Source organism: Thunnus albacares, chromosome 4 (assembly GCF_914725855.1).
Source record: "Thunnus albacares chromosome 4, fThuAlb1.1, whole genome shotgun sequence".
Taxonomy (NCBI): domain Eukaryota; kingdom Metazoa; phylum Chordata; class Actinopteri; order Scombriformes; family Scombridae; genus Thunnus; species Thunnus albacares.
In genome coordinates, this window is record NC_058109.1 from 16922440 (window position 1) to 16947813 (window position 25374).

Below are 25374 nucleotides of genomic sequence, written 5' to 3' on the forward strand. Positions count from 1 at the left end.
TTGTGCAATTTTGCAAATCAGTGAGCTGGACTGTTTAATGACAATATTGCATTATGATTCTTGCATCACTTTGATGAAGTGCTTTGATTAGTCAAGTATTTAATTCACTGGATTAACCAAACCAAACATTGCTGTCTGATTATCTCACCCAGTAGCTGTTTCTCACTTTCAGAAAATATTCTATATGAAGTTGTTTATCCACAGTCCAATATAAAATGTCGGATACCGTGATAGAGCATTTTATCCATCTCCCACCCCTAGTAGAAGCCTTGTTACACTAATGTCTAAAAGAAAGGGTTTTTAATTTAATGCACAATGTTTTTACTGACTTCTGATGAGTTTTAGAAAAAAGGCATCATATCTTAACACACTTTTCTTTTTGTGTACTGAGACACTATAAAACCTCCTCACATCTGCCTAAAAAAGTTATTTTTGTGAAGAAAGATCATTTTGAAATGTTATTTAAGCACCAAATCTTTGAGCAGCATTTTTCCAGATAAACCTCTCATTTACTTATAAATCATAAATAAATAACTGGCTTGAACTTTTATCCTTAAATCTTTTTGCATCAGTAAATCACATAAGCAGATGTTTCTGAGTAACTATGATGGGGAAAAGGGAAATAGAACACACATAAATGACAGCAAAGCAGTAAAAAGTAGCCATGGGCAAATCATTTCATAGGAAAATATTAAAGTTTTTTAATAAGCCTTTTTTAAAATGTATTTTATGGAGTTCCTCTTAACTATTCATGGATGCACAGATGGCACCACCCTACAGGCCCATTATGCTCACTGATGAATCTAAGCAAGGTACCTAATTGGCATGGTTTCATGTTAGGCTGCAGTGTGGACAGGACTTGAGCCACTGCCTGCAGCAGAGGCAATCAGGGAGGCCTGTCGTCTACAAAAAAAAAAAAAAAAACAACCTCCTTGCAGCCTTGACTTTAACATTATTGCCCCATCGCTGCGTGCGTGTGTGCACGGGTCTGCCTCTCCCAACTCCACTACACTACGATCCGAGTTACTGAAGCTTTCGACTCAAGCCTCCATCCGCCATTTTCAACAGATTGAAAGCAGGTAGAGCAAAAAAAAAAAAGAAAAAAAGAGAATCACAAGTCCCCGGTCAAATAAAGCAGGTAAGTGCGCGCATGAGTAGCCTAAACCCAAAAAACCCACCCTACGACAGGCAGCATTAAGGAGAAAAAAGCTCCAAGCACCTTCCTCCGGCCAGCATCGGGAAGAATAAGGGCAGCAGACGAGTCGCCTACAAGGGTAACAATAAACTGCATCCCTCAGGCGCTGTACGGTTTAGATATCCGTCTGTTTTATTTGTGTTGGATAACTTTTTTTTTTATGATGAACGCAGACTAAACGCGTTAAATCTGCTTTACGCACACGCACACACCCACATAGAAATCTCTCGCTCCGTTTGTTGCTTGAACTTAAGAGGGATTTAAAAATGTCTGATCACAACTCCAGCACCAGCGGGTTATAGTAAGGAGAAAAAATAATCTGATGAACTTAAATGAACTGGCTAATAAAAGTTAATCTATATCCCCCCCCCCCAGGATTTACAGATGAAGAGGTTGGATGTTTAATAGCCTGAACTGGTGCAACACAAACCCAGACAATAAGATGAACTGTCACATGTGACAATGCCATCTATCTGCTTTTGAGTTAATGTGAAGATGGAAACATCAGGTCAAGTTAAAGTCTTCAAGTCAAAATATCTGCTGGTGAAATGTGTGGAATATTTTATATTTTTAATTCAGCATGCAGGGACCAGCACAAAGACATGTCAGCAGCTTTTTTGTGCTCCTTAACAATTGTCTTTTACTGCCATTGGGACAAAAAGCAAGTAACTAAAGCATAATATGTGCTTGTGAATAATCAATATTTATATAAATGCAAACCTCCTGACAAACATATGAAACAGATTAGTTGATTGACAGAAAAAATATTCAGCAAATACTCATTTTCCAGGCAAACAACTGACTGGTTTCCGCTTCTCTAATATGTAAATGTGCCACTTTTCTCTCTGTTGTGTAATTGTAAATTGAACATATTTGGGATTTGGTCTTTTGGTCAGACAAAACAAGCAGTTTGAAGATGTCATCTTTGGCGCTAGCAAATTATGATGCTACATTACAGTTTTCACTCTTTTCTGACGTTTTATAGGTCACATGGTTAATCGGTTAATTGAGAGAAATGAGCAGGGTAATTGATAATGATAATAATCAGTAGTTAAAGTCAGTCCAGCTGCATGACTTCATCAGTTCATTGACTACACCTCTTATTTGCTGTATTTGTGAAAGGACATTGCTGCATGATTATTCAGAGCCATAACCTGTGGTTAAATTTGCATTTCACAACTTTCAAAAAGTCCATGGTGAAGTACAAACACAGAGGTCTATTGTCATGAACTTGGCAAACCAGAAGCACTATTTAAATAGTTCCTAGTAAATTCTATTTTTACTCAGTATCATGTTTCAGTTTTATGCAAAAATATAAATGCTTTAAAGGAAACTGGTGTTAGATGGTTGGTGTGTTTCCCTCGCTGATATGATTTCCTGTCGTGGGAATGAATTCACTTTGAGATCATTCAGTTAAGTGACTGCGCTGCTGCTTTTTTAATCATCTACTCTACATTTTATTTACAGTTCATGTGATAGTGACTGAGACTTGGTGCCCACTGTCTTGTGGAAACCCACCTGAACAGGTGAAATGTTTGACAAAATGAAGCTATTATCTACTGATTGAGGATGTTTGACATTTTCACAGGTTTTTAGGCTTTTCAATAACACAAACATGTTTTACGTATTTTAGGTCATGGCTATTACTGGTGGGACAGTGGAAACTCTGGATGAAGTTCCAGCACACGTGTGGACAGGTCTGCCTAACTGTTTGAGTCTTGGACCTTCTGCTATAAATCAAAGCCGCATTGGTGAGTAAACAAGTATCTGTGGCCTGTTTAGATAACTGCAACTTCAATAAAATATTTTAAAGACTTCTAGCATGTTGATTTCCAGTGGTAGAAGAAGTACTCAGATCCTTTACCTAAGTAAAAGTACCAATATAGCAATGTAAAGACACTTCATCACAAGTCCTGCATGAAAAATCCTACTTAAGTAAAAGTATATAAATATTGGCAGCAAAATGTAGTTTACGTATTAAAGTAAAGTAGTGGTTTGGTCCCTCTGACTGATTTATTATCATATATATGACATCATTAGATTATTAATACTGAAGCATCAGTGTTAGAGCAGCATGTTACTGTTGTAGCTGCTGGAGGTGGAGCTAGTTCATGTACAGTTAGCTAGTTTAGTCCAGTGGTTCCCAACCTAGGGGTCGGGCCCCTCCAAAGGGTCACCTCTAATCTTTGACTTTTGGTGAAATATTGGACCATTCAAACATTTATTGAAATGAAACCATGTGAGAAGTTTAGAGGGAAAAAACAGTATTTGGTGGAGCTGTTAACAACACATAGACATCTGAAATGTGACCCTGACTACACACTGCTTTTTGTAAGACGTCAAAAGCCAAAAAGGTTGGAAACCACTGGTTTCATCTTTAACAATGTGTTGTATTTTAAAAGCTTGTTATATTATCCATCGTGTCAAATCTTCATCAGTAAAGTAACTAAAGCTGTTAAATAAATGTGGTGGAGTAGGAAGTACAATATTTCCCTCTGAAATGTTGTGGAGTGGAAGTAAAAAGGAGCATCAAATGGAAATACTCAAGTAAAGTACAAGTACCTCAAAATTGTACTTAAGTACAGCACAGAGTATTTAGTTACTTTCCACCACTGTTGATTTCCACTTGCACATGGATGTACAACTCTGGACCACAGTGAGACCAGGTTAAACTTTGAAGTTTGTTAATTTTTTTTAACAATTCTGAGGTAAATCTGCAACGATTTGCAGATTAATTGAATAGTTGATCGACAGAAGATTAATCTGCAAGTATCTTGATAATCGATGAATCACTCTGAGTCATTTTTAAAGAAAGAAAGTCCACATTTCTGGTTTATTTAGCCTTCTATGATGGTAAACTGAATATCTTTAGGTTGTGGATTGTTGGTTGGTTGCTATATTTTATAGGCCGAACGACTAATTGATTAATAGAGAAAATACTTCCGAGATTCTGAGTGTAAACAAAAGTGAAGTAGTGAATGCCAGTTGAGTCTCAAATCAAAAGGTTTTCAACGTTTTCTGCCGGACAGACTGATTCTGTAGGGAGCCTTTTAAGATAAATTATCCCTAAACCTGCTAAACAACCATAATTCAGACTTTATTTATTCCACATTGAGCCTCAGAGGAAGTATATGGACACATACACATGCAAGAAAACAAAAGAAAGACAAATTAAGTAAGTGGATAGCAAGACTTGTCAGTAATTGAAATCAAACTGAGCAAATACAACAAAGAAGAAAATGATAAGCAAAGACAAAAGTAATCATTATTATTTTTTACAAATTTAGCAAGATCGTTTAAATCTTTGATATATTTCATATTGAAAGATTATTATTTTCAAATTGAATAGTAATTGTACAACTCATATATCATCATCATATCATATCATATCATGTCATATCATATCATATCATATCATATCAAGAAAATAATCTTACACAACCTGTAGTTATTACACTGAGGGTCATTATATACCTCATCATGCCAATCCTCATGACCCATATTCTTGAGTCTAAAGTTCCCCTAAAATTTAATGTACTCTGGATCGACGTCTACCCAGTCGTACAATAAATGATTATCCACATTCATCAAGAATGTTTTAACCATAACAATCTATTGACTGATATTCACCACTGTCATATGATGAAAGTTAAACACAGTCCAGGAAATCTTTTGGGCACCAATATATCTAAACACTGTACATAAACTGTTTAGTGATGAAAATCTAACATGTAACAGGTATGAGATGTTTTTCCTCATATTTATTTTCAGGTGTTTGGGCCACGCGGGCCATTCCTAAAGGCAAGAGGTTTGGTCCGTTTGTTGGAGAGAAGAAGAAAAGGTCCCAGGTGACCAGTAATGTTTACATGTGGGAGGTACGTTACAGGCTGCTCTGCTGGATCCTTTCCTTAAAACACTCACCTCCACCTTTTGTGTTGCATAGCTAAAATGAGCCCAACTATTATCAACCATAACACCTCCAGTTCAAAAGAGTAAATCAACACAAACTTCTGCCATTTTTAAGGCACAACTTTAGGGAAAAAGAGAAAAAACTGTTAATGTTATTACATTTCTATGACAAATACTTATGTTTTACATATATTTTAAAACATCATATTTCTACCTTTTTGTCTTGTAGATATATTTCCCTGCACGGGGCTGGATGTGTGTTGACGCCACAGACCCCATGAAGGGGAACTGGCTGCGCTACGTGAACTGGGCACGCTCCAGTGAGGAGCAGAATCTTTTCCCTCTGGAGATCAACAGAGCCATTTACTACAAAGTTTTAAGGGTAAGATAAACATATTCACACAGCTCAACAGTGGTACATGGACTGAATTATGGTGAATAAGTTGAAGAATGAAAAATCTCCTGGATTTGGATTGTTAGTGATGAAAACACTCTGGCACATTGTTATGATCTGTGAAATACAGTATGATTATCCAAACATAGTCTCCGTAAGGATATATTGGCATGAAATGGAAAAGTACAACTGAGGTTTAATCAGTGTTTTTAAGTTTTTAAGTTACCTTAAACTTCCTAAAAACTCCCGTTAAAAACATCTTAAATCCCTCCAGAATTGCACTGTAGCCCAGTTGAAGGCTACAAATGTATTTTAAATCACACTCCTGTGCTTTTTCAAATTTGCAATGTTTTGACCTACAGGGTCTTCATCTAGTAAAGACTTTCAAGGTTGAAATGTTGCATCGATCAAATTTTTTTGGGAGCTTTCAAAGTTCAGTGTGTGTACAACTTCTCTTCAGTCATTTTCTACACATGCAAGTTGGTTAAAACTCACTTATAGAGCATATTTGTGCTTTGCAGTGGTTGAATATAGTGTAAGTACATTAACTCAAGTGCTGTACTTAAGTAAAATTTTGAGGTACTTACTTGAATATTTCCATTTTATACTACTTTGTACATCTACTCCGCTACATTTATTTCACAGCTATAATTACAAGCTACTTTTCAGGTCAATATTTCACACATAAATCGATCGGTTAATAAAATATGCATCGCAGATTAGATTAGAACAGTAGGTCTACGTTGACCCCCCTAAAATACTTATTACATGCACTATATATATCAACAAATTGAAAGTCCAATAATAAACATGATAAATATGACAGTCTAAATGGGACTATTTTGTATAAAGAGTACTTTTGATACTTGAAGTACATTTTGCTGGCAGTACTTCTGCAAGTTCATTTAAAATAAGGTTTTAAATGCTGGACTTTTACTTACAATAGAGTATGTTTTTTTTCATTGTGGTATTGCTTTGTGAAGCTTGAGTCCCTTTAACATTAATGCACGTTTTGCTAAGGTGATTAAACTGAGTTATGGTAGCTACAGTACATCCCTTTCACATGTAGGCTTACTATCCAAAAATGTGGGCCAAACAGTGAATATACTGCAGACTGTGGTTAAAAAACCCTGTCAAATTCCATACACCCCCCTCCACCCCCTTCAACTCAGACAGATTAGATGCACAGTGGCCCAAATATCCTCCTTGCCTCACAGCAAGCCGGTCTGTGATTGGTGGCCGTCCTCATCTCTCATTGTTGCAGCCTATCGGGCCGGGAGAGGAGCTGCTGGTGTGGTACACTGTGGAAGACAACCCTGAGATAACAGCTGCACTGGAGGAAGAAAGAGCCAGCAGTCTGAGCAGGAAAAATTCACCCAGGGCGAAGCGAGGTGAGGCCTGCCTTTCTAACCGAGATGACATTTCAGCTTTTGATCCTTGTCTTTGCTGCACAGCCACTAAGTTAGCCACGAATTGATTTTTCCCCCCCTTACTTCGCAGTCGAAGTTGTAAACTGGCGAGCTAGTTAGCTACTAATGAAGGAAGGCTAGTGGAGGCTAACGGTTGCGATGTGTGGGGCTTTTCTCTACTTTCACACCCGACCTCAAACTCGTCGCTGCGAGCAGATTTGGCTCCCAATCGGCCTACACGTTCACGTTAAATATGTAGTTTAACTGTTAAAGGAGCATCCGGGCAACTTTTTCGCAGCTTTTCCCTCCTCCTCTGGGTCCGGACGGTGTCGAGGATGTGACCTTCCTTGAGTTCCTAAAGCATGAAAGCCATCCATCGGCGAGCCTCTCCACTTGATGATGGCCTAGCAGGTTAGCTAACGTTAACTAGCCAGCTGCCTTATCCGACTTGCCGGCTAACTGGAGCGCAGGTATTGGATAACAACCTAAAATATAAGCTGTTATAGCTCGTTGAGTGTGTCTAAATTCACCCTGCTCGTCGTGTTGGGTCCAGAATAACCAGCTCATCGGGTTGTCAGACTTGGTGTTGCATGCTAGCTTAGGCTAAACGGCTAATTAGGTCTGAACGCACGGACATCTCGGTGTGCAGTCTGAGCAGATGGCAAACTGAAGTCAATTGTTATTATTGTTATTATTAAAATCTGATCACATCGACCTGCTGTAAAGACAGCTAATACAGTAGCGTGCGTTATAATAAGGTTATTCTAGTGTTATAGCCTGATTTGATAGAGTTAACATTGTGGTGGTTGAGACATCAAAACAAAGCCCAAATATAAAGAGACAGAAACGCCATTTCGCTAACTGTTGGTGCATTTGTGCAATAGATGAATTTCTTCTGAAAAACATGAATCATGCTCTTAATAAATTAAGTCATACGCCATCAAGTGAGCCCCTCATTTTGTAAGAAACAGTCAACCTAGCTGTGTAATAGTACATTTGTCAGTATGAACTTTGGACATAGTGTTTTCATAAAAGACAATTAGATCATGTAGGGTATTTCTATGCGGGACCACGAAGAAGAGGGCAAATTGATTAAAAAATATATGTATTTAGCGTCTGTTCTCTGCTTTTGATAGTTCTTGCTTCACCTATTTATCTACGTAGTGAAATCTACGTCATGGAGGGGAAATGGGCGTTGTGTCATGTGTGGTAAAGAAGTTATTCTGAAACATTGTGTAATATCACAGGTTATAACAGCTCTGATGTAGACAATATGTTATTTAGACGCTTGCAAGTGTCATTTCTAAAGTCTGACTCTTGTTGGATGTAACTGCATCACTTAGAAACAGGCAACATACAGAAAGCGCGATTAGTCCCCAGAATCATCGACATGTCTGTTGAATAAGGTAGAAAATAAAATTTGAGGACTGTAAGCTGCAGGTCCTGAGTCACATCTGTGAAATATTTGCCATAATTTTAAAGGCGTGTTGATAAAGGGCGAGTTTCTTTGTGTTATTTCATGTGAGAAGAGCCAGTTTAAGTGTACAGGCTATAGCGTCTCCTCTTTGTACACTGTAGTGTAGTTGGTAGCTTTGGCAGCTCTGAATTAAACTACAAAGTCACCCTCAATTAAGTTATCTGATTTGCTTCATCTTAATATCAAACAGCATGCATGTTGCCTAACCGATGTGCTCAGAGTTGGTGTGTTTGACATTTGACGTTTTGACTGCTGAATTGAAGTAAATTAAGCCAGAAAAGGTTTGGTGGGATTCTTAAATGCTACTGCAGTTAAATTATACACATGTTTAGGTAGTTGAGTTGCTGCTGTAGCTTTAGCAGCCTCTAACCAAGCTGGTCAGATGACTGACCTGCAGCATGTGTTTCTCTGGTATGAATTAGGCTTTGTAGGCCAGGTCAGATGACCTTTTTGTGGACACACACTGCTGATGACAAGGTGCCAGGGAAGCCTCTTGAGTCAGATCAGGCTTAGAACTTCAAAAAAAGTCATGTTAAACATAGCCTGAGACTTATTTATCTATTGTTTAAATTTCTGATGCCCACAAGCCCATAATTATGAACACAATGTTTACTTAAGGATAGGCTACAAGGTTAATGCATACATATCATTTTGACTTCCAGAAGCAGTCGCTTGTAAGTTTTCACAATGCTCGTTTTAAAATCTAGTAAAGTGAGTACAAGAGATGTAAAAAAAAAAATAAAAATAAAAATTGAGAGTCAACTTCTATATGGGTCTAGTAGCTGCAAAGAAAACAATATATCTTACAAATCTGTAGATGTTTAAGTTGGAAGAACACAGTATTGTATCCCTCCAGATACAATGCCATGTAGCCTAACTGAAGATTTTTTGGGTCACTGGATTTAGTTTGTTGTAAATAAATTGAGGCATCATAACTAGCCAAAACCAAGATCCTGTAATTTTTTTTTTTGGGGGGGGGGGTCCTGTGGGTAAATCCCATTTTATGCCAGCTATATTGGTGCTTTGTTGAGGAAGATTCTGCTCATGAAATATTTGTGAGACAACCTAACACTGGCAGATACTGTCATGACATACTAATATACATTTTTTACACATGCACTTTCTTGTAAACCTGTACTTGCCAAATCTGATACACATTCGCGTGTGTGTGTGTGTATGTGTTTGTACTTGCAGCCAGAAGAAAGCTGCTGGAGAGAGCCAAACAGGCTGGTTTGGGTGAATTCAAGAAAACAAGTGGAACCAAACCTACTGTCAAGGACATGTGGGATGGGGAAGAAGGTAAGTTGAGTCATTGTCATGGATAATCATGTTATTGACACTGTAAATGAGTGAACAGGTTTATTTCTGTGTAAGGACTTTAACATGACCCATCCCTCATAGAATTACTCTATTACGACTTCATACAAATATGAATAACCCAAACAAAATCCATCCATTCATGTTCATTAAAATATGACTTACTTTGAACATGCCTGTTGCCTGTTTTTTATCATGTCTTGAGTAGTTATTTGATTTTTAAGTCTTACTTTGTGTTTGTCTTTATTTAATCAGGCAGTCTCATTGAGATTAAAGATCTCTTCTCCAATAGAGACCTGAGAACAAGAAACATTCATAACACAAGAACACAATCAGCAGACAGAAACAACACAACTACACAATAAACAAGAAATTAAAAAAAACAGTTACAAGAATCATAAAAAAACATCATAATAATGAAGATAATAAAGCTTTAAAATCTCCAAAGGGAATGTAAGACTCAAGTTTGAGGGCAGTTTGCAGTTCATTCCATTTAAAAGGTGGAAAGTACCTGAAACCAGTTCTGCCAACATTAGTGCGTACATGAGGGATATCTAAAGTCAAGTAGTTACTGGATCGTGTACTGTAGTTAGGGGATTTAAATGAGAGAAGAGATGTGAGGTAGGTTGGAAGCTTTATAGATGAATAACCTCAGATGTTTTTTTCCTTTGTGACTGTAAGCAAGTCCAACCAACCTTGTGATTCAGCGAACAATGATGAATACAAAATCTGTCATTTGTAATAAAGCGTAATGCACTATGATACACAGGGTTTACACAGGGCAGCATGACAATACAGAATATCTCCATAATCAAGGACAGGCATGAGGGCTGACTGCACAATAGTTTTATGGTTGGAAGAAGACAGACATCCTTTGATTCTGTACAAGAAGCCAAGTTTGATTTTTAATTTTTGAGTCAATAGTCAATCGTTTGAGACACTGGTGGAGATGGAGAATATCATATACTTGGTCTTTTCTGCATTTAAAACTAAATTGTGATCAAGGAGTGATAATTGGAAAGCATGGTTTGATGAGAGAATCTGATTTTAATGCTCCCGGTATTGTTTACAGGTCTGAAGGAGGAGGAGGATGAGAGGTCATCAACTCAAGGGCCTTCACAGGAACTCCAGGAAACCCATCCCATGGGAAGCACTGACCATAGAGATGTGCAGGACATGTCAGCAGCTATGACAGACCACGGAAATGGGGAGGAGGAGGAAGAAGAGGAAGAGGAGGAAGAAGAGGAGGACGCTAATGATTTGGAGGATCCAAATGAAGTACAGCAGCAAACTACTCAACATTCATCTTTGACTGATTCCATGCAAAATAAGCAACCTGCCTCCTCTCTGAGCTGTGGTGAAGAAAGCCATAAAGAGTCACAGGTGAAGCTGGCGTCTTCCTCGCTTCCGGGGAAAGATCCGGAGGTCGATCCTGATCTTGATCTTGACCTTGACCCTGATCCTGATGGTGACCTTGAAGAAGATACCCAGGGAGAGTCATATCCCTGTCAGCACTGTGAACGCCACTTCTCCACCAGACAAGGTCTGGAGCGCCACATACACATTCATGCCATCACCCACCAGCAAACGCAACTGTTCAAGTGCCGGTACTGCAGTAAGTCCTTTGGCTCACAAGTGGGGCGGCGGCGGCACGAGAGAAGGCATGAGAGTGGGCCCAAGAAAAGGCCCGGCTCCCTGGCTGGAACTGCCAGTCTACTCAGTCCTGTGGTGCACACTGATGGTTCAAGTCCTGACTGCACCAGCCCAGCTAGTCACTATATAGCCATAGGGGCTCAGTTTACTGGAGGACCCCTGCACAACTCTGAGATACAGAGAAAGGAGCTGGGGCCTCATGCTGACCGTCCCTTTATATTGGATGAAAATGGGGAGTCTAAGGAGCTCCATCCTTGCAAGTACTGTAATAAAGCATTTGGCACACACACAAACATGCGCAGACACCAACGCAGAATACACGAACGGCACTTGTTACCAAAGGGGGTTCGCAGGAAAGGCATGCTGCTGCAAGAGGCGTCAGCACAGCAACAGCAGCTGCCCGATGAGTCCCCCAGCACCAGCCCTCCGCCTGTCTACGTGCCCAGTGCGGACACAGAAGATGAGGCAGACAGGGACGATTATGCAGTTGACATATCCAAAAACATCTCTGAGAATCTGAGCTTCTACATTGACGGCAAGATTGTGTCCACCAGTGCAGTGAGCAGCTGTGAGGTGATAGAGGTGGACTCCAGATCTGCAGCTCTGTTTGGTCTGGACACAGTCCTGATCAGCCCAAATCAGATCAGTCAAGCACTGAAGGCGGAGGGTAGAACCGGTGCGGTGAAGCAGGTCTCCAACATTGGCCAGCCAGCAGCAAAAAGAAGAACATCTACACCCCCACTTGTTCCCAGCCTTAAAGTGGAGACAGAAACAGCGTCTTTCACAGCCTCTTCGTCATCTTCATCATCCTCTACATCTTCCTCATCAAACTTGCTAGTGGGCGGACTTTTCCAACAGGCCGCAGATTCATCAGCATTTCAACGAGAGAAAACGGTTTATCTCTCGCCTAAGCTGAAACAGCTCCTCCAGACACAAGACATTCAGAAATCAACCATCGCTCTGTTAACAGAAAGCCATAGACTGGCCTCCCCGCAGTCAGTCACGTCACTACAAGGGGCTTCAGGCAGGTTTAAAAGAAGAACAGCATCTCCCCCGTCATCTCCGCAGCTCAGTCCTGCATGTAAAACAGAAAGCTGTAAAGCCGAGGTGGCAAGCTCGTACACCCTCAAGGTGCCAAAGCTGGAAAACCTCAGTGTGTCACCTCCTGGAAGCGTACTGGACAAAGATGATGGGGACACCCTTAGCCCTCCTGGAAATAATGTCCACAGCCAACCCTCTAGTAGCGGAGGAAATTCCTGTAATCAGCAGCCCTTAGACCTGTCAAACGCTGTCAACAGGAGAAGTGACACTTTGAACAAGGTGCTCGGGGATTCAGCTCTTGATTTAAGCTTGCATCGGAAGAGCAACGCTGAGCCCGAGTTAAAGGGAAGTCCAACACCACAGCCGCTAATAAAAAAGAGAAAGCCTAACACCAGCATGCTTGAAAAGGTGCTGATGAATGAATATGTAGGTCTAACCTTGGCGGGAGAGGAGGGCCCCTCGACCTTAGCGAACCTAAGTTGTTTTCACTCTCGCTCTCCAAATGTCGCATCAGAGTCTGCCCACCCCTCTCCGCCCTCTTTGACCCCTGTCACCATGAACCCCTCTTCACCCGGCACCTCCAGTGTCACATCCCCAACACCGCCTCCCCCTGTACTACCTACCATACCCTCTCCGCCAGCTATGCCTAGCTCTCCTCTCTCTCAGCCTTCAGACTCCTCCACACTGAGACCTCTTCCTGTCCTCTCGCCAAAAATGTCTCCAAGATCGGTTGAGCACAAACACCTGTTAGAGTCAGAAGAGATTTTGTTAGATGAAGAAAACAAAGACGAGGAAGAGAACCATATCTCTGAGCCACTGGACTCCCCAAACACTCCACTTAAAGATCCCTTTTATCGTTCGACACCAAGCCCTCCTGAGCCTACATCGGTAGATCTGCCCACTACAGATGATGTTTCTCTGACTACGACTTGCAACAGTCTGCTAAATGGCAAAATGAACCAAGACCTCGACTCGGTAACAGAGAAATCTTTGAACACAGACTTTGCTGCTCTCTCATCCCAGCCAGAATCCTCATCTTCCTCAACATCTCCGCCTCCTCCACATGATTCATCCCCATCACTGCTTCCACAATCTCGTCCTCAGATTAAGATAAAAGAAGAGCCTCAGCACGGCAAAGATGAGCTGTCCATTATGAATCATGCACCTCAGGATGGTGTTGACTCTTCACCTCAGCCTGCTGCTCCTGATAAACCGTCTGATAAATCCTCTGAGGCAGAGGAAGTCGACTCGACATACTGCAAGACTTTTGTGTGTAATGTCTGTGAGGAGCCGTTCAACTCCATGAAAGAGCTCAGCGGGCATATCGCAGAGCATGCTGCAGATTGGCCCTTCAAGTGTGAATTCTGTTTGCAGCTGTTTGGTGATGCCCCGGCCCTGCTTGCTCACCGAACAACACTACATGGAGTGGGCAGGATCTTTGTGTGCTCAGTTTGTTCCAAGGAGTTTGCGTTTCTCTGTAACCTCCAGCAGCACCAAAAGGATCTGCATCCAAACGAGACATGCACACATACCTCTGTAGAGAGCGGCAAGCTTAGACCACAAAACTACACAGATCCATCCAGAGCCAAAGAGGAAAGCAGCCCCTCAACACCAGCACCAGAGATGTCTGAAGAAGCTGCTCCACACAATGACTCTGATTCAGTAAAAGATGAGCCTGATGTTAATGGTAATCATGTAGAGGATGGAGCAGAAGACCCCAATGAGGAGCTGTACACTACAATAAAGATCATGGCCTCAGAGGGAGGGAAACCTAAAGGCCCAGACGTCCGCCTTGGCATTAATCAACACTACCCCAGTTATAAACCACCCCCCTTCCCTTATCACAGCCGTTCCCATGCTGGCTCTGTGGCCTCGGCTACTAACTTTACGACCCACAACATACCACAAACTTTCAGCACTGCCATTCGCTGCACCAAGTGCGGCAACAGCTTTGACAACATGCCCGAATTGCACCAGCACATATTGGCCTGTGCCAATGCTAGTGATAAGAAGCGTTACACTCCCAAGAAGAACCCCATCCCCCTCAAGCAAATAGTGAAGTGTCTAAATGGAGTCGTGTCACCCTCAGCTGCCACTCCAGGCCAGAGTGCTTTCCGTAGAATGGGTCAGCCAAAGAGACTTAATTTTAATCAAGATACTGGTAAAACAAAAATGAGTGCCCTCAATAAGAAGAAAAACCAGCTGGTCCAGAGGGCTATTTCACAAAAAAATAAAGCTGCCACTACAGCAAAGAAGGCTGCCATTAAAGTTGAAGAAGAGCAGGCCTCTAACATCTGCCCTCACTGCAGTCGGGAGTTTACCTATCCTGCGAGTCTCAATAAACATATGGCAGTCAGCTGTCCCATGAAGCCTGTTGTTAAAAAGGGCAAAAAAGGTCTAGCAGAGGTGAAAAAAGAAGCAGCGTCTGTGGTAGATAAAAACATTAATCTTAGGAGGAAAGCTTCAGACTGTGAAATATCGCCAACAGAGCCAGAGCCTAAACCCCTGGGAAAGACCAGAGCTCGTAGCTCCGGTGCGGCAGACCCAGAACCCTCCCCAGCAAGCAAAGGAAAAACGGCTGCTACGCTGGGTCGACTAAAGAGGCCTGCTTCATTCCCAGCGCCAGTGTCTGCTAGGAAAAAAAGGAAGAAGGGCCAAGTTCAGTCTCTACCTCCCACCCCGTCAGCTCCTGACACTCCCAATGACACTGCGCAACGGCCAGCCATGAGAATGCAGCGTATGGGCAAAGAGGCAGCACCCAAGAGATTAGCAGAGGCCAAATCACCACCACCACCACAACAACTGAAGAAAGAGGAGCGGTTCTCCCTTAGAACAAGGGAGAGAGTTGGTGGTCCAGTCACAAGGAGCTTACACACGGCCAACACAGCTCCCTCTGCTGATGTCAAAAGTGAGGAACCACCAATTCAAGAGCCAAAAGAGACTCAGGTGGGATATGGACCTGTGTTTTTATTTGTTTGTGATTTTTGTGTCACACTTGTCTTTATTAGCACTAGAGCAATAAATCAGCCGGGCCAATATTATCTTATTGCATATCTGTATTACTGAATGTTGGCTGATGAATGACGAGATATGTTTATTGTTTAGAAACAGTGTCTCCATTACGTAATTGTCCACCAAAAGAGCATCGACAAGTTTATTTTTCTACTGTAAAATATCCAGCTCAATACATATTAGTCAATTTACAGAAAATTAATTGGCAACTATTTTGATACTCGTTTTTGTCATTTTGAAGCAAAAATGGTTTCAGCTCCTCAAATGTGGTGATTTAAAGTTTAACTTTGTTATACATGACAACTAGTTATCTTTGGGTTTTGAACTGTCACCTTTGACTGGATAATTACGATGGGCATTTTTCACTATTTTTTGACATTTTACAGATAAAATGATTAATCAAGGAAATAATCGACAGATTATACATTATACAGCCCTAATACATATCTTGGTGACAATTCTTTTATAACAAGATTTAAGGGGAAAACATTGCTTAATCTGTTGTTTTTATGTATAAAATAGGTGTTATCTTTTTTTATTTTTATTTTAACGCTCAAAAATCTCTATCTGTATATCTGGCCTGTAATCTTTACATCCTGTTTCACAGACAAGTGCTGCTGGACATCTGAATTTAGACTTGATGAACAAATTACTAATGCATGAGTGCTCATGTTCCACTTTAGATGTAGATTTTTAAGTATTTTCTGTGATGTAACAGCAGTGACAGATTATGCAGCTCTGTGTTGCTTAATCTTATTTGTCTTGTGTGTTTTAGGAGGTGCTGATGAAGTGAGCCATGTTGACATTGTTGGGCAGTCCCTGGGAGTACGGCGCTCACCTCTCAGGCAATGCTCTGGACTAATCAAGGCACTGACAGCACTGAGGTTGACCTTTTTTGTCGTGGGCTTATTCACTCAAACCAAGTGAAGTCTGCTTATCTCAACTGCCTTGCTGGATTTAAAGAGGGAACTCTTCTTTTTCTTCCATCTATCTTTATGAACTGAACTGAGCCTCGATTTTAGCCAGCCTTGCAAAAAAAAAAAAAAAAGGAAAAAGAAACTGTAAATGGCAATGAGTTAATATATACAATACGTGTCATTACTTGACCCAAAACAGTAACATTAGGGCTCCGTTATGTTGGAAAGCTGATATATTGCAAATGGCAATCATGTATCAGTTAGGGTTAGGGAAACTTGTTATTCTTTCGTTCCGTATTTTCTCCATTTGGTTGTTTAGATTTTTGGATGTTTCCAGAGTCTCTTAATGCATGTGCTGAATAGAGTATAATCTAGATTAAGCCAATTTCCATGTCTCTCCCAACAGGCACCTACTTCAGTTTATACATTGATTTGCAAAGTATGTATGTTTGATTTAAATTTATGTAGTCATTATATTGTAGAATATATCTTATCGGCCTATTTTTGTTTGGGAAACAAAAATGAAAATGGCAGTTGTGTACTGCAACAATTGGTCCTCAGGAACACTGTATATGTGTGTGTGGTAAGTATGTGTATGGTAATGGTTGGATGTGCGGCCTGACAGCTATTCCTCCGGTCTCAATCTCAAGTATGTCTCATGTTTTTACTCGCTTTCTCATACTTTTTGTTTATCTGTCATTAGCAGGTAATTCCAGTTAAGTAAAATGATGGGAATTATGTTGTAGTCTCCTTTTAAAATAATGCCTGTCATGAAAAGAAATGAATATCACTCATACAGCTCAGTGTTCTTACAGCACTTTAAAAACAAACTGCCAAAATTTCTAGCTGGATCAATAAGATTGGCTTAATAAAACGGTGAATAATGGAATGTATTCAGGTCTGTTGCACTCTGTAGACACTGGTAATTTGTACCAAAGTAGTGCAAATCTTTCATCTAAAATACTACTTTTACAGCCTTTCTGCCAACAAAATTAAATCGGTTGTCTTTGTTAAACAATTTGACACATGAAAGTGACACATGAACCAACTTTTTTATGCCAAAATGCATGATAATGACTCAAATCTTAGAAAAGTTGAAGACAGCAGTATTTTGTATTATTTTTTTTGTCCGTTGTAAGTGGACTTGTGAAAAGTTGCTTCCTGTGTCATTTTTGTTCAAGAGCCATGCCACGGCAATGTAGCTGAAAGACTTTTTTTCTTCCGAAGACAAAGTCATCTTTGTTTCAGTGAGTCAGTCGATATTTTTGGTAAGACTGTACATGATGAAAATGTCATTAAGTCCATACCAAGGAAAAGCTTGTTTTTAGTTTATAGTCTCCAGTCACCCCACTTTCTTTCTCTTGACTGTATCCAATTGTACAACTGAGACACACAGGCAGTGCTCAAACGCTTGTAGCATGTTATGGGAAAGTAAATTGAACAATATGATTTGAAGCTAATTTATATTTCCACAAGAAAATCTACATGTTTTGCCTTTCAGCATCAAGATTATGTATTTAAGGATGAACAAAGACAAAAATCCCGAATGACCTCAAAACATTGCTGTAATTGACATAATAAAAAAATCAATTGTGTTAAGTTTTTTTTTTCATTGTGGTGGTTACATGGTTTCACAATTATACCCAGCTCTGCAAGCTGTGGGCATAAACAGGACAGAAATATATTGGGTGGTCAGTGGTGGAAAATAACTAAGTACTTTTACTCTGTACTGTACTTCGTTACAGTTTTGAGGTACTTTACTTGAGTATTTTAATTTTATGCTACTTTATACTTCCACTCCACTACATTTCAGAGGGATATATTGTACTTTTGAACTTTTTACTAATTACTATTCAGGTTAAAAATTTACATAAAATAACATAATGATGAGTTTATAAATTACACTGCATTGTGAAAGATTAGTTCCCAAACAAACCCAAAGAGGTAAAACTCTCCAATATTTCTCAAAAACATAAAGATTAAAGAAACATTTTTGAAAAATTAACCCAAATTTATATAGCAGAACTGTGTTTTTTCCTCTTACCTACCCAATCTATCAATTTAAGACCCCTCAGATTTATCTTGTGACCCTTATAGCAGTTCAAACTAGCTCCACCACGACCAGCTACAATAATAAAATGCTGCTTATACATTAACTGTTAAATGTATTCATGTATGTATGTAATATATCAGTCACAACCCAATGTTCTTCAAAACAAATACTTTTACTTTAATCATTTTAAGTATATTTAGTTGGTAATACTTCTATACTTAAGTACGATAGTGAATGCAGTACTTTTACTTGTAATAAAGTATTTTTACCTTTTGGTATTGATACTTTTACTTGAGGGTCTGAGTACTTCTTTCACCACTGTCGGTGGTAGAATTGCTCTGATGTTGAGCTGGAAAGGAATTTTCATCTTCATGATTTATTGTGCTGGTTTAATGTTCTACATTATTAAAGTTTACTAGTTATGTAAAACTCAACTATTACTTTGTGGATGTAGGAAGGGAACATGAGCCTAACTTCACTCATAAGTGGCTCTGACTCCTTGCAGGCTATTTTATTCACTAAGGATTTTTTTGGCTGGATTGTAACATTGGGGCCAGCATGGGCCAGCCCCATGTTTGAAGCTTTGAATTTGCTTTTTGACCATGGCCATCTTGGATTTTTGGAGCCAGAAGTTACCATATTTGGACAAGAGGGTGGTGTTGACCCTAATGCTAGCTGCTAGCTTGGTTAGCGTGGTTGACTGTAATGAACTGAATACAATGAGCTAAAATAGCAACGGCTATGGCTACGCCTATACTCTGCGAACCTGGGGTTACACCATGGTTACATTGCCTAACCAATGTTGTCGCTGGGGCAGCGACTTTCCTGTGATGGCAACCATCTGTCATTCAAAGCGGCCGTGCACTTAATTATGCATAACTTTAAGCATTGATAAAATTTAAAGTGGGTTATATAAATAAATAAATAAATACTAGCCAATCAGAGGCAGAGTAGGGTGGGTCGTGACCGCCATTATGGGGGAAATAAAATTGGCCACTTGGTCTGCCTGACTGACTGACTGAGTGATAAAGTTACACCATTGGTCAACCGACAGTTGGCAGCTCGTTTCAAATCTATCTTATGCTAACTGTACATTTTGCCACTCTTAAATACTACTGAAGACTAAAGACTTCTGACTTCATTTGACCAGACCATTTTGTCTGTCTCTCCAAGGTAAGCAAAACGCTTCATTAGTAGACATTAACAGGTAATGGACTCCGGTAATTTGGACATGTTTGAAGTTAATGTTACACAACTGTGCTTTAGCTTGTATGAACAATGTGGCTGAATTTGGTTCCCAAAACTCTGGTAATAAATTTGGCGAGACTGCATCAACTTAGTTGACTATTAACTCCCATAAACACACAAATAATGGCCATAGCACCAGGCCTTTACTACACAATTTTAGGAGTTTGTCAGTCAGTACCCATGAGATAACTTCTGTTGTGATTTGGCACTATACAAATAAAACTGACGTACCATACTGAATAATTAATTCACTCTAACTAACTTACTACCAGTGAGTGTCATTTGCTTTATTATAAGTTCTCTTTCAAATCAAACATCTGGTTGTGCACTGTAACAGTCCAGCATAGAGCAGAGAAGGAGAGAAAACATTTAAAGCACCTGAAATAATCACTCAGATTGAAAGAGCAGAGGGAATTAACAGATAATTAACCTAGTTATATTTACATTTAAAATAAGTTCTCTATAAAATCAAACATCTTAAGATATGAGTGGAAAGTATTGTTCTTGCAACTGCATTTATGCCTTTTTTATTTTTCAATCGTAGCTTAACCATGTCATGTAATTTGCTACTTTAGTGCACTTTAACAACAAATATTACTGGGACCACTACACAAAATTGCAGATGAACATTTAATATCTATGAATTCACATTACAGACACTACCACTGACTATCCCTGTAACAAAGTGACCATAATTCTGCACACCTATAGCCAGTCCAGCCATATAATAGGTTTTGACCTAGTCTTGTTTTTTAACATAATAGATGTCCCTGTCACTACAGCTATAATCAAGTTTTCCACATTACATTTTCTCATTGCCTTCTCCACTTACAACCTGTCAGAGACCTGCAAGATTATGAAGAAGACGTTTTGGTTTCTATTTTTATTGTAGTTTGATAGAAGGTAGCATTTAACATAAATCATATTTTAAGTTGCTGCATTTACTCTGCAGGTCAGCGAGCAGCTACCAAAGGGACTACGGCCATCATCAGATTGCTAGTTGCTGCGAGATGTGTATCTATTTTGGGAGCAGTGCACTTGTCAGGGAGGTTGATATGTGAGTCATACGGTACCTTAAATTCTTACCTCTGCTGTGTAGCTTCATTCGTGTGGCTCTAACATGGTAGTTTGTGGTAGATTTTTGATATTTGGTTTCAGAGCTTTACTAGGACATATCACAAAAATAGAGACTTTTTTTTTATTGGATTAATTGCTTTTAGTTAGATTTTGAGCAACTTAATATAAAATGTAAATGTTTGTAATGTAAAGATAAAGTCACATGAACCTGGTTATCTCTCATCTTTTTACTTACTGAGTAAACACCACATTGTAGATACAGTGTTTTATAGATAGTGGTGGAAAAAGTATTCAGATTCTTAAGTTAGCAATAGCATCATGTAAAAATACTTTGTTACATGTAGAAGTCATGCATTGAAAATTTTCCTTAAAAGTATCTAAGTATTACAAAAAAGGTTACATAAAGTATAAATTTAGAACACTTATGATGCAGGCAAAATTGTCTAAGTCAGGGTTATATATCATATAATTTAAATATTACTCATGTATTAATATGTTAACAGGATTCTAATGTTACGGCTGTTCAAGGACGATCATTCTAGCTGCTTTATATGCTGTTTAATAATTGAATTTACTGTATAAAAATGCACTGTATTTTATCGCATTTATTGAACACTGAACATTTAACACATCATACACAGCCAAGAAACAAACAAACAAACAGGCCAGACAGAAACAGATAAATGAAGAGACACAATGTTAAGAGACCATCAAAATGAAGAGACCCAAATCAAGGCTAGGAGAAGGAAAAAAGTTCTTTTAACAGAAAAGAAATAAATATATTTAAGTTGTGTGAGTCTATTCAACACAGAGCAGCTGAACACCAAGCATTAACAGTCTATTTAGTAGCACTATTAACTCTGTATTTTACATGCTTATATGTTTTTTCTGCAAAGTAACTAATAACTCTAGCTGTCAGATTTAGTAGTGGAGTAAAACGCCAAATATTTGTGGAGTAAAAGTATAAAGTAGCAGAACATTAAACTACTAAAGTAAAACACAAGTAGCTGAGAATTGTACGTACGTAAATGTGGTTACTTAACACCACTGCTTATTGCTTTATCTTTAGTTTCTTTGCATGGCCACTGCTATACATAAAGTCACTGTCATGTGTTACATTCATAAATCACAGTAGGACTACACAAAAATGTTCTGTATTATGCTCACAATCGTCAATTATTCATAATAATTCAGTGTGTCACATTTTTGTTATTCTCTATGGCGGCAGCACATATAAAATATTAGGCCTTTTGCATGGAAGACCAAAGGATCTCAGTGTCACTGATGGTGCATGTGTCACCATGAATACCTTTCAAGGTCTCATCTGGCCGGTGTGCATCTGCTGAGATTATTTTTGTCCGGAGCCCATCCGTCACACTCATGTACATTAATGAGCTATCAAACCCACCAGACAGGCTGTGTGTAACAGCTCCCAGCACTGGAAACGAACTGACCAAAGAATTGTGATGTCTTGTTGACTGGATTCTCACATAACATATGAGGTTATTATGTTGATGGATGGGTTTAGGAATTAAAAGCAATCTGTGTGTTGGATTTGATCCACAGGACGGATTTTTCTTTATTCAGTGGGATGGGGGGGACGTGTTTATTTGCCCCAGTGCCATGACGGTGTGGTTTATGGCTTATGGCTGAGTGTAGTTTATAGGTGTTCAGCTGTGTGTGTGTGTGTGTGTGGAGAGGTGGGCACTTGGGCGAGTGCTGCGCCATACTCATACTGTCAGGGTGAAATATCACTGCACTCTCTCTTGATTGCTGTGTGTGGTGCTTCAACCCTATTCATAAAAATGCAATTCCATGCAGGTCTGTGCCTGGCTTGACAAAATAAACTACGACACACCGGAGAGGCTGATTTAAGATGTGGAGGAGCACTGAGGCTGCTTTAGGGGATTGCTACTCAGTTACCACATGCAGAAGGTTCGGGACAAGCATGTATTTGTGAAAGAACACACAACTTCAGGATGGTATGCACTAACAAAATCAAATATTACAAAATGCTTCACTATGTAACTTCATATCAGTAATATAATTGTATTTTGTTGATGACTTTTTGTACTTATTGCTGTTAATGTGGTGATTTTTACTTTTTCAGATAAACTGTGCCATTAAGTGTTTCTTTATTGGGGTTTTCTGCTCTAGAAGCTAAATAAAACATTTAAAAACCTATTGGATTATCAAAAACATTTACAGGACAGTAACAATATATAAACATTTGTTTATATGCACATTTTTTAATAACAATCATGTTACTGTAGTGTTGCATTTAAGGCCTGGAAAAGACAACATTTAGCCTATATCACAATATCTCAACTACAGTCTCACTTGATATTTAACCTCTGCACAACATTGGCATTTTTGCCCGAAAAGTATTAATTGATTTATCAAAATTGTTCCCATGTAATTGTCTCTTCATTGACCGATTGTTTTGAGTATAGAATGAATTGTCGTTCTAGCTATCAAAATGTGAGTTCCTGTTTTTCCTTTCTTACAACAAAAGGTGTGGTTGAATATAAGGAATCCGGATCAGACTACATATCTGATATCAAACCAGTTATTTGTCTTCCAGTGAATGATAGCTGCCACTGATGGGGAACACAGTGGGAGGGAATGACAGCTGCTCATACATGACAATATAAAGCCTCCTAAAAATCTCACTATGCCGCTACTTCCTGTTCAAAGAGAATGGCATTAAAGCTGATGAAGATGGAGAGGAGATTTATTCTGCTGGGCATTAGTCTCTCAGACTTGAAAGCGAAACCTTTTTGTTTGTGAAATGTATTCAGTTTGACCATGGCATTTTGCACATCTCAAATGGGTTTGTATGCAGTCGCATTGTTTGACTTTCAAACTTTCAAGTTTCGATTTAGAAGGTGCTTAACCTGCTCTTAAGCAAACATACTTAATGTCACAGTTATGTGCTTTCACGCTGTAAATGCTGTGGATGCTTTTCATGTCTTGTCTTTATCTTTTCACCTGCAGAACCACCTGCTTAAGCCGACCGACGAGCCGAGCATTCCTCCCAGCTCCCACTGTGGCCCACTGAGCGCCCTGCCATTTCCTTTCAAAACAGGAGGATGTGATGCAAGGATGTGAGTGAGTGCTGCGGTCAGGTCCCCGGTGTGCTCGCCTTGCAGAGCAGCGGTGTGAGAGATGGCTCCATGACAATGGGCTTCCTGGCAAAGGTTTTTTCTTTTTTGCACAGGAGGAAATCGGCTGTTTAATGCAGGAGCCGGTTTACACGCTGCATAGAGGTTATACAGTGCAGAGATGGCCTGAGTGTTGTAATATGTTGGAGAAACTGTGTCAGAGTCTTGTCTGTGGTGGAGGTCTCCATGCCAACCACTGCACAATGGGCACAACACAAGCTAACTGTGCCTCCAAGGCTTGAGAGGGTATTTTAAGATCTTGTAACATGTGCTCATTTGATCTCATGGCATTGTTAATTTTTTATTACAACACCTTTGTGTACCTATTTGCTGCAGTGAGTGGAAGGTGTTTTCACATGTTGCAGTAAATCTCACTTTTCATTGTGCAATGTTTCACCAGAGCTGTTGTACCACACAGCGAGGGAAGTAAGAGTTTATACGAGTTATTTTTCAGTTGAGTATGAGCTAATTTTTATTTTATACTCAGCAGTTTTCTACAATTCCTTTTCAAGATGAAGCCTCTGGAAACCACCAGCCATACCAGCCCTACTTTTCACTTTTTATACAACCCCTCCACTTTCTCATCTTCCTTTTTTTTTCCTCCTCAGCACTGGGGGAAGATGAAGCGCTCGAGTTTGCTAGAATCTGTTTCCCAGCAGCGGCCCGAGCTTTAAGATGGATCGAGGGGATTTGCATGGGGTGGGGTGGAGAGATGTGAAGGAGTACAGGAGAACAAGAGAGAGAGAGAAAGAGATGTTACTGCTGAGGCACAGCAAATGAGGGCTGTAGAGGGGGGAGGAGGGAGAGGGAGGAAAGAAAAGTAGGCATACTCACACAGATCAGAAAACAACAGTCCCGTCCTGTGCCCAGAGGACAGAAGCTGCTGTCTACTCACACCGAGAGTGGAGAGGGAGGATTGACTTTTACCTGCTGTACACGCTGCACTCACCGCTCTGCCTCCCCTCTTCTTTGCTCCCCTCTTCAACACAGCCTGTCTGGAGCTGCAGAGGACTGTCAGCCCGTACAGACGAAGCACAAGATCAGAGTGCTGGCAGAGCAACTGTGCCTACAGCTCTACCGCCCTGTATTACTCTCCCTCACACATGCACACCAAAATGCTCTCACAGGCACACGTTCAGAGAACTTTCTCTCGCGCACACACACTTACATGCTGACGAGCAGGCAGCCAGGCAAGCACACCCCCTCCCATTATCTGTGTGGCGAGCACTTCTGCTCATATTGGTGTGAGCAACGAGGGGCTGTATTTCGCTCCTCAGCAGCAGCAGCAGCAGCAGCAGTAGCAGCAGCAGTAGCAGCAGCAGCGGCAGCAGCAGCGGGACGCGTCCAGAGGAGAGCTGTCATCACCACAGATCACACTCCAGCTTCTACAACTGAAGGCAAGCCTCCTTCCTCTCTCTTTTTCTTCTTTCTTTTCCTCTCTCCTCTTTTTCCTTTCTTGATGTGACGCAGTGTTGCTGACCTTCCCTCATCCCCCCCCCCTCCTTTCT

General features: G+C 40.1%; 2 protein-coding genes across 13 annotated transcripts in view; both read left to right on the forward strand.

Annotated features, from left to right (window-relative positions):
• Positions 1-870: 870 nt before the first annotated feature.
• On the forward strand, positions 871-17927 carry prdm2b (PR domain containing 2, with ZNF domain b). 4 transcript variants are annotated; one of them, XM_044348491.1, is made up of 9 exons: positions 871-1274; positions 2663-2721; positions 2829-2946; positions 4967-5070; positions 5334-5486; positions 6763-6889; positions 9579-9683; positions 10774-15341; positions 16183-17927. In XM_044348491.1, exons 3-9 carry the CDS (start codon positions 2832-2834, stop codon positions 16198-16200), a joined length of 5190 nt encoding a protein of 1729 aa, XP_044204426.1. In that variant the 5' UTR covers positions 871-1274; positions 2663-2721; positions 2829-2831; the 3' UTR covers positions 16201-17927. The 4 variants fall into 4 exon arrangements, with proteins under 4 accessions (XP_044204426.1, XP_044204424.1, XP_044204425.1 ...); XM_044348489.1 differs by having other exon boundaries at positions 871-1138; XM_044348490.1 differs by having other exon boundaries at positions 871-1079.
• A 1445-nt stretch (positions 17928-19372) lies between these two features.
• Positions 19373-25374, forward strand: part of kaznb (kazrin, periplakin interacting protein b) — a 114559-nt gene continuing 108557 nt past the window's right edge. For 3 of the 9 annotated variants that reach the window (XM_044348868.1, XM_044348876.1, XM_044348877.1), the window contains exons 1-4: positions 19373-19550; positions 20578-20682; positions 22524-22684; positions 23700-25263. In XM_044348868.1, the coding sequence (XP_044204803.1) occupies positions 25035-25263 (229 nt within the window). In that variant the 5' untranslated portion in view covers positions 19373-19550; positions 20578-20682; positions 22524-22684; positions 23700-25034. The remainder of the gene's footprint in view (positions 19551-20577; positions 20683-22523; positions 22685-23699; positions 25264-25374) is intronic. The other 6 variants (XM_044348869.1, XM_044348870.1, XM_044348874.1 and 3 more) reach the window with 6 other exon arrangements.

Excerpts from the sequence above, each read along its gene's own strand:
- prdm2b (XM_044348491.1), top strand. The coding sequence starts at position 2,832 with ATGGCTATTACTGGTGGGACAGTGGAAACTCTGGATGAAGTTCCAGCA. Across the intron at positions 2,947-4,966 it reads TATAAATCAAAGCCGCATTG|GTGTTTGGGCCACGCGGGCC; the intron begins GTGAGTAAACAA and ends ATTTATTTTCAG. Across the intron at positions 9,684-10,773 it reads CATGTGGGATGGGGAAGAAG|GTCTGAAGGAGGAGGAGGAT; the intron begins GTAAGTTGAGTC and ends TATTGTTTACAG.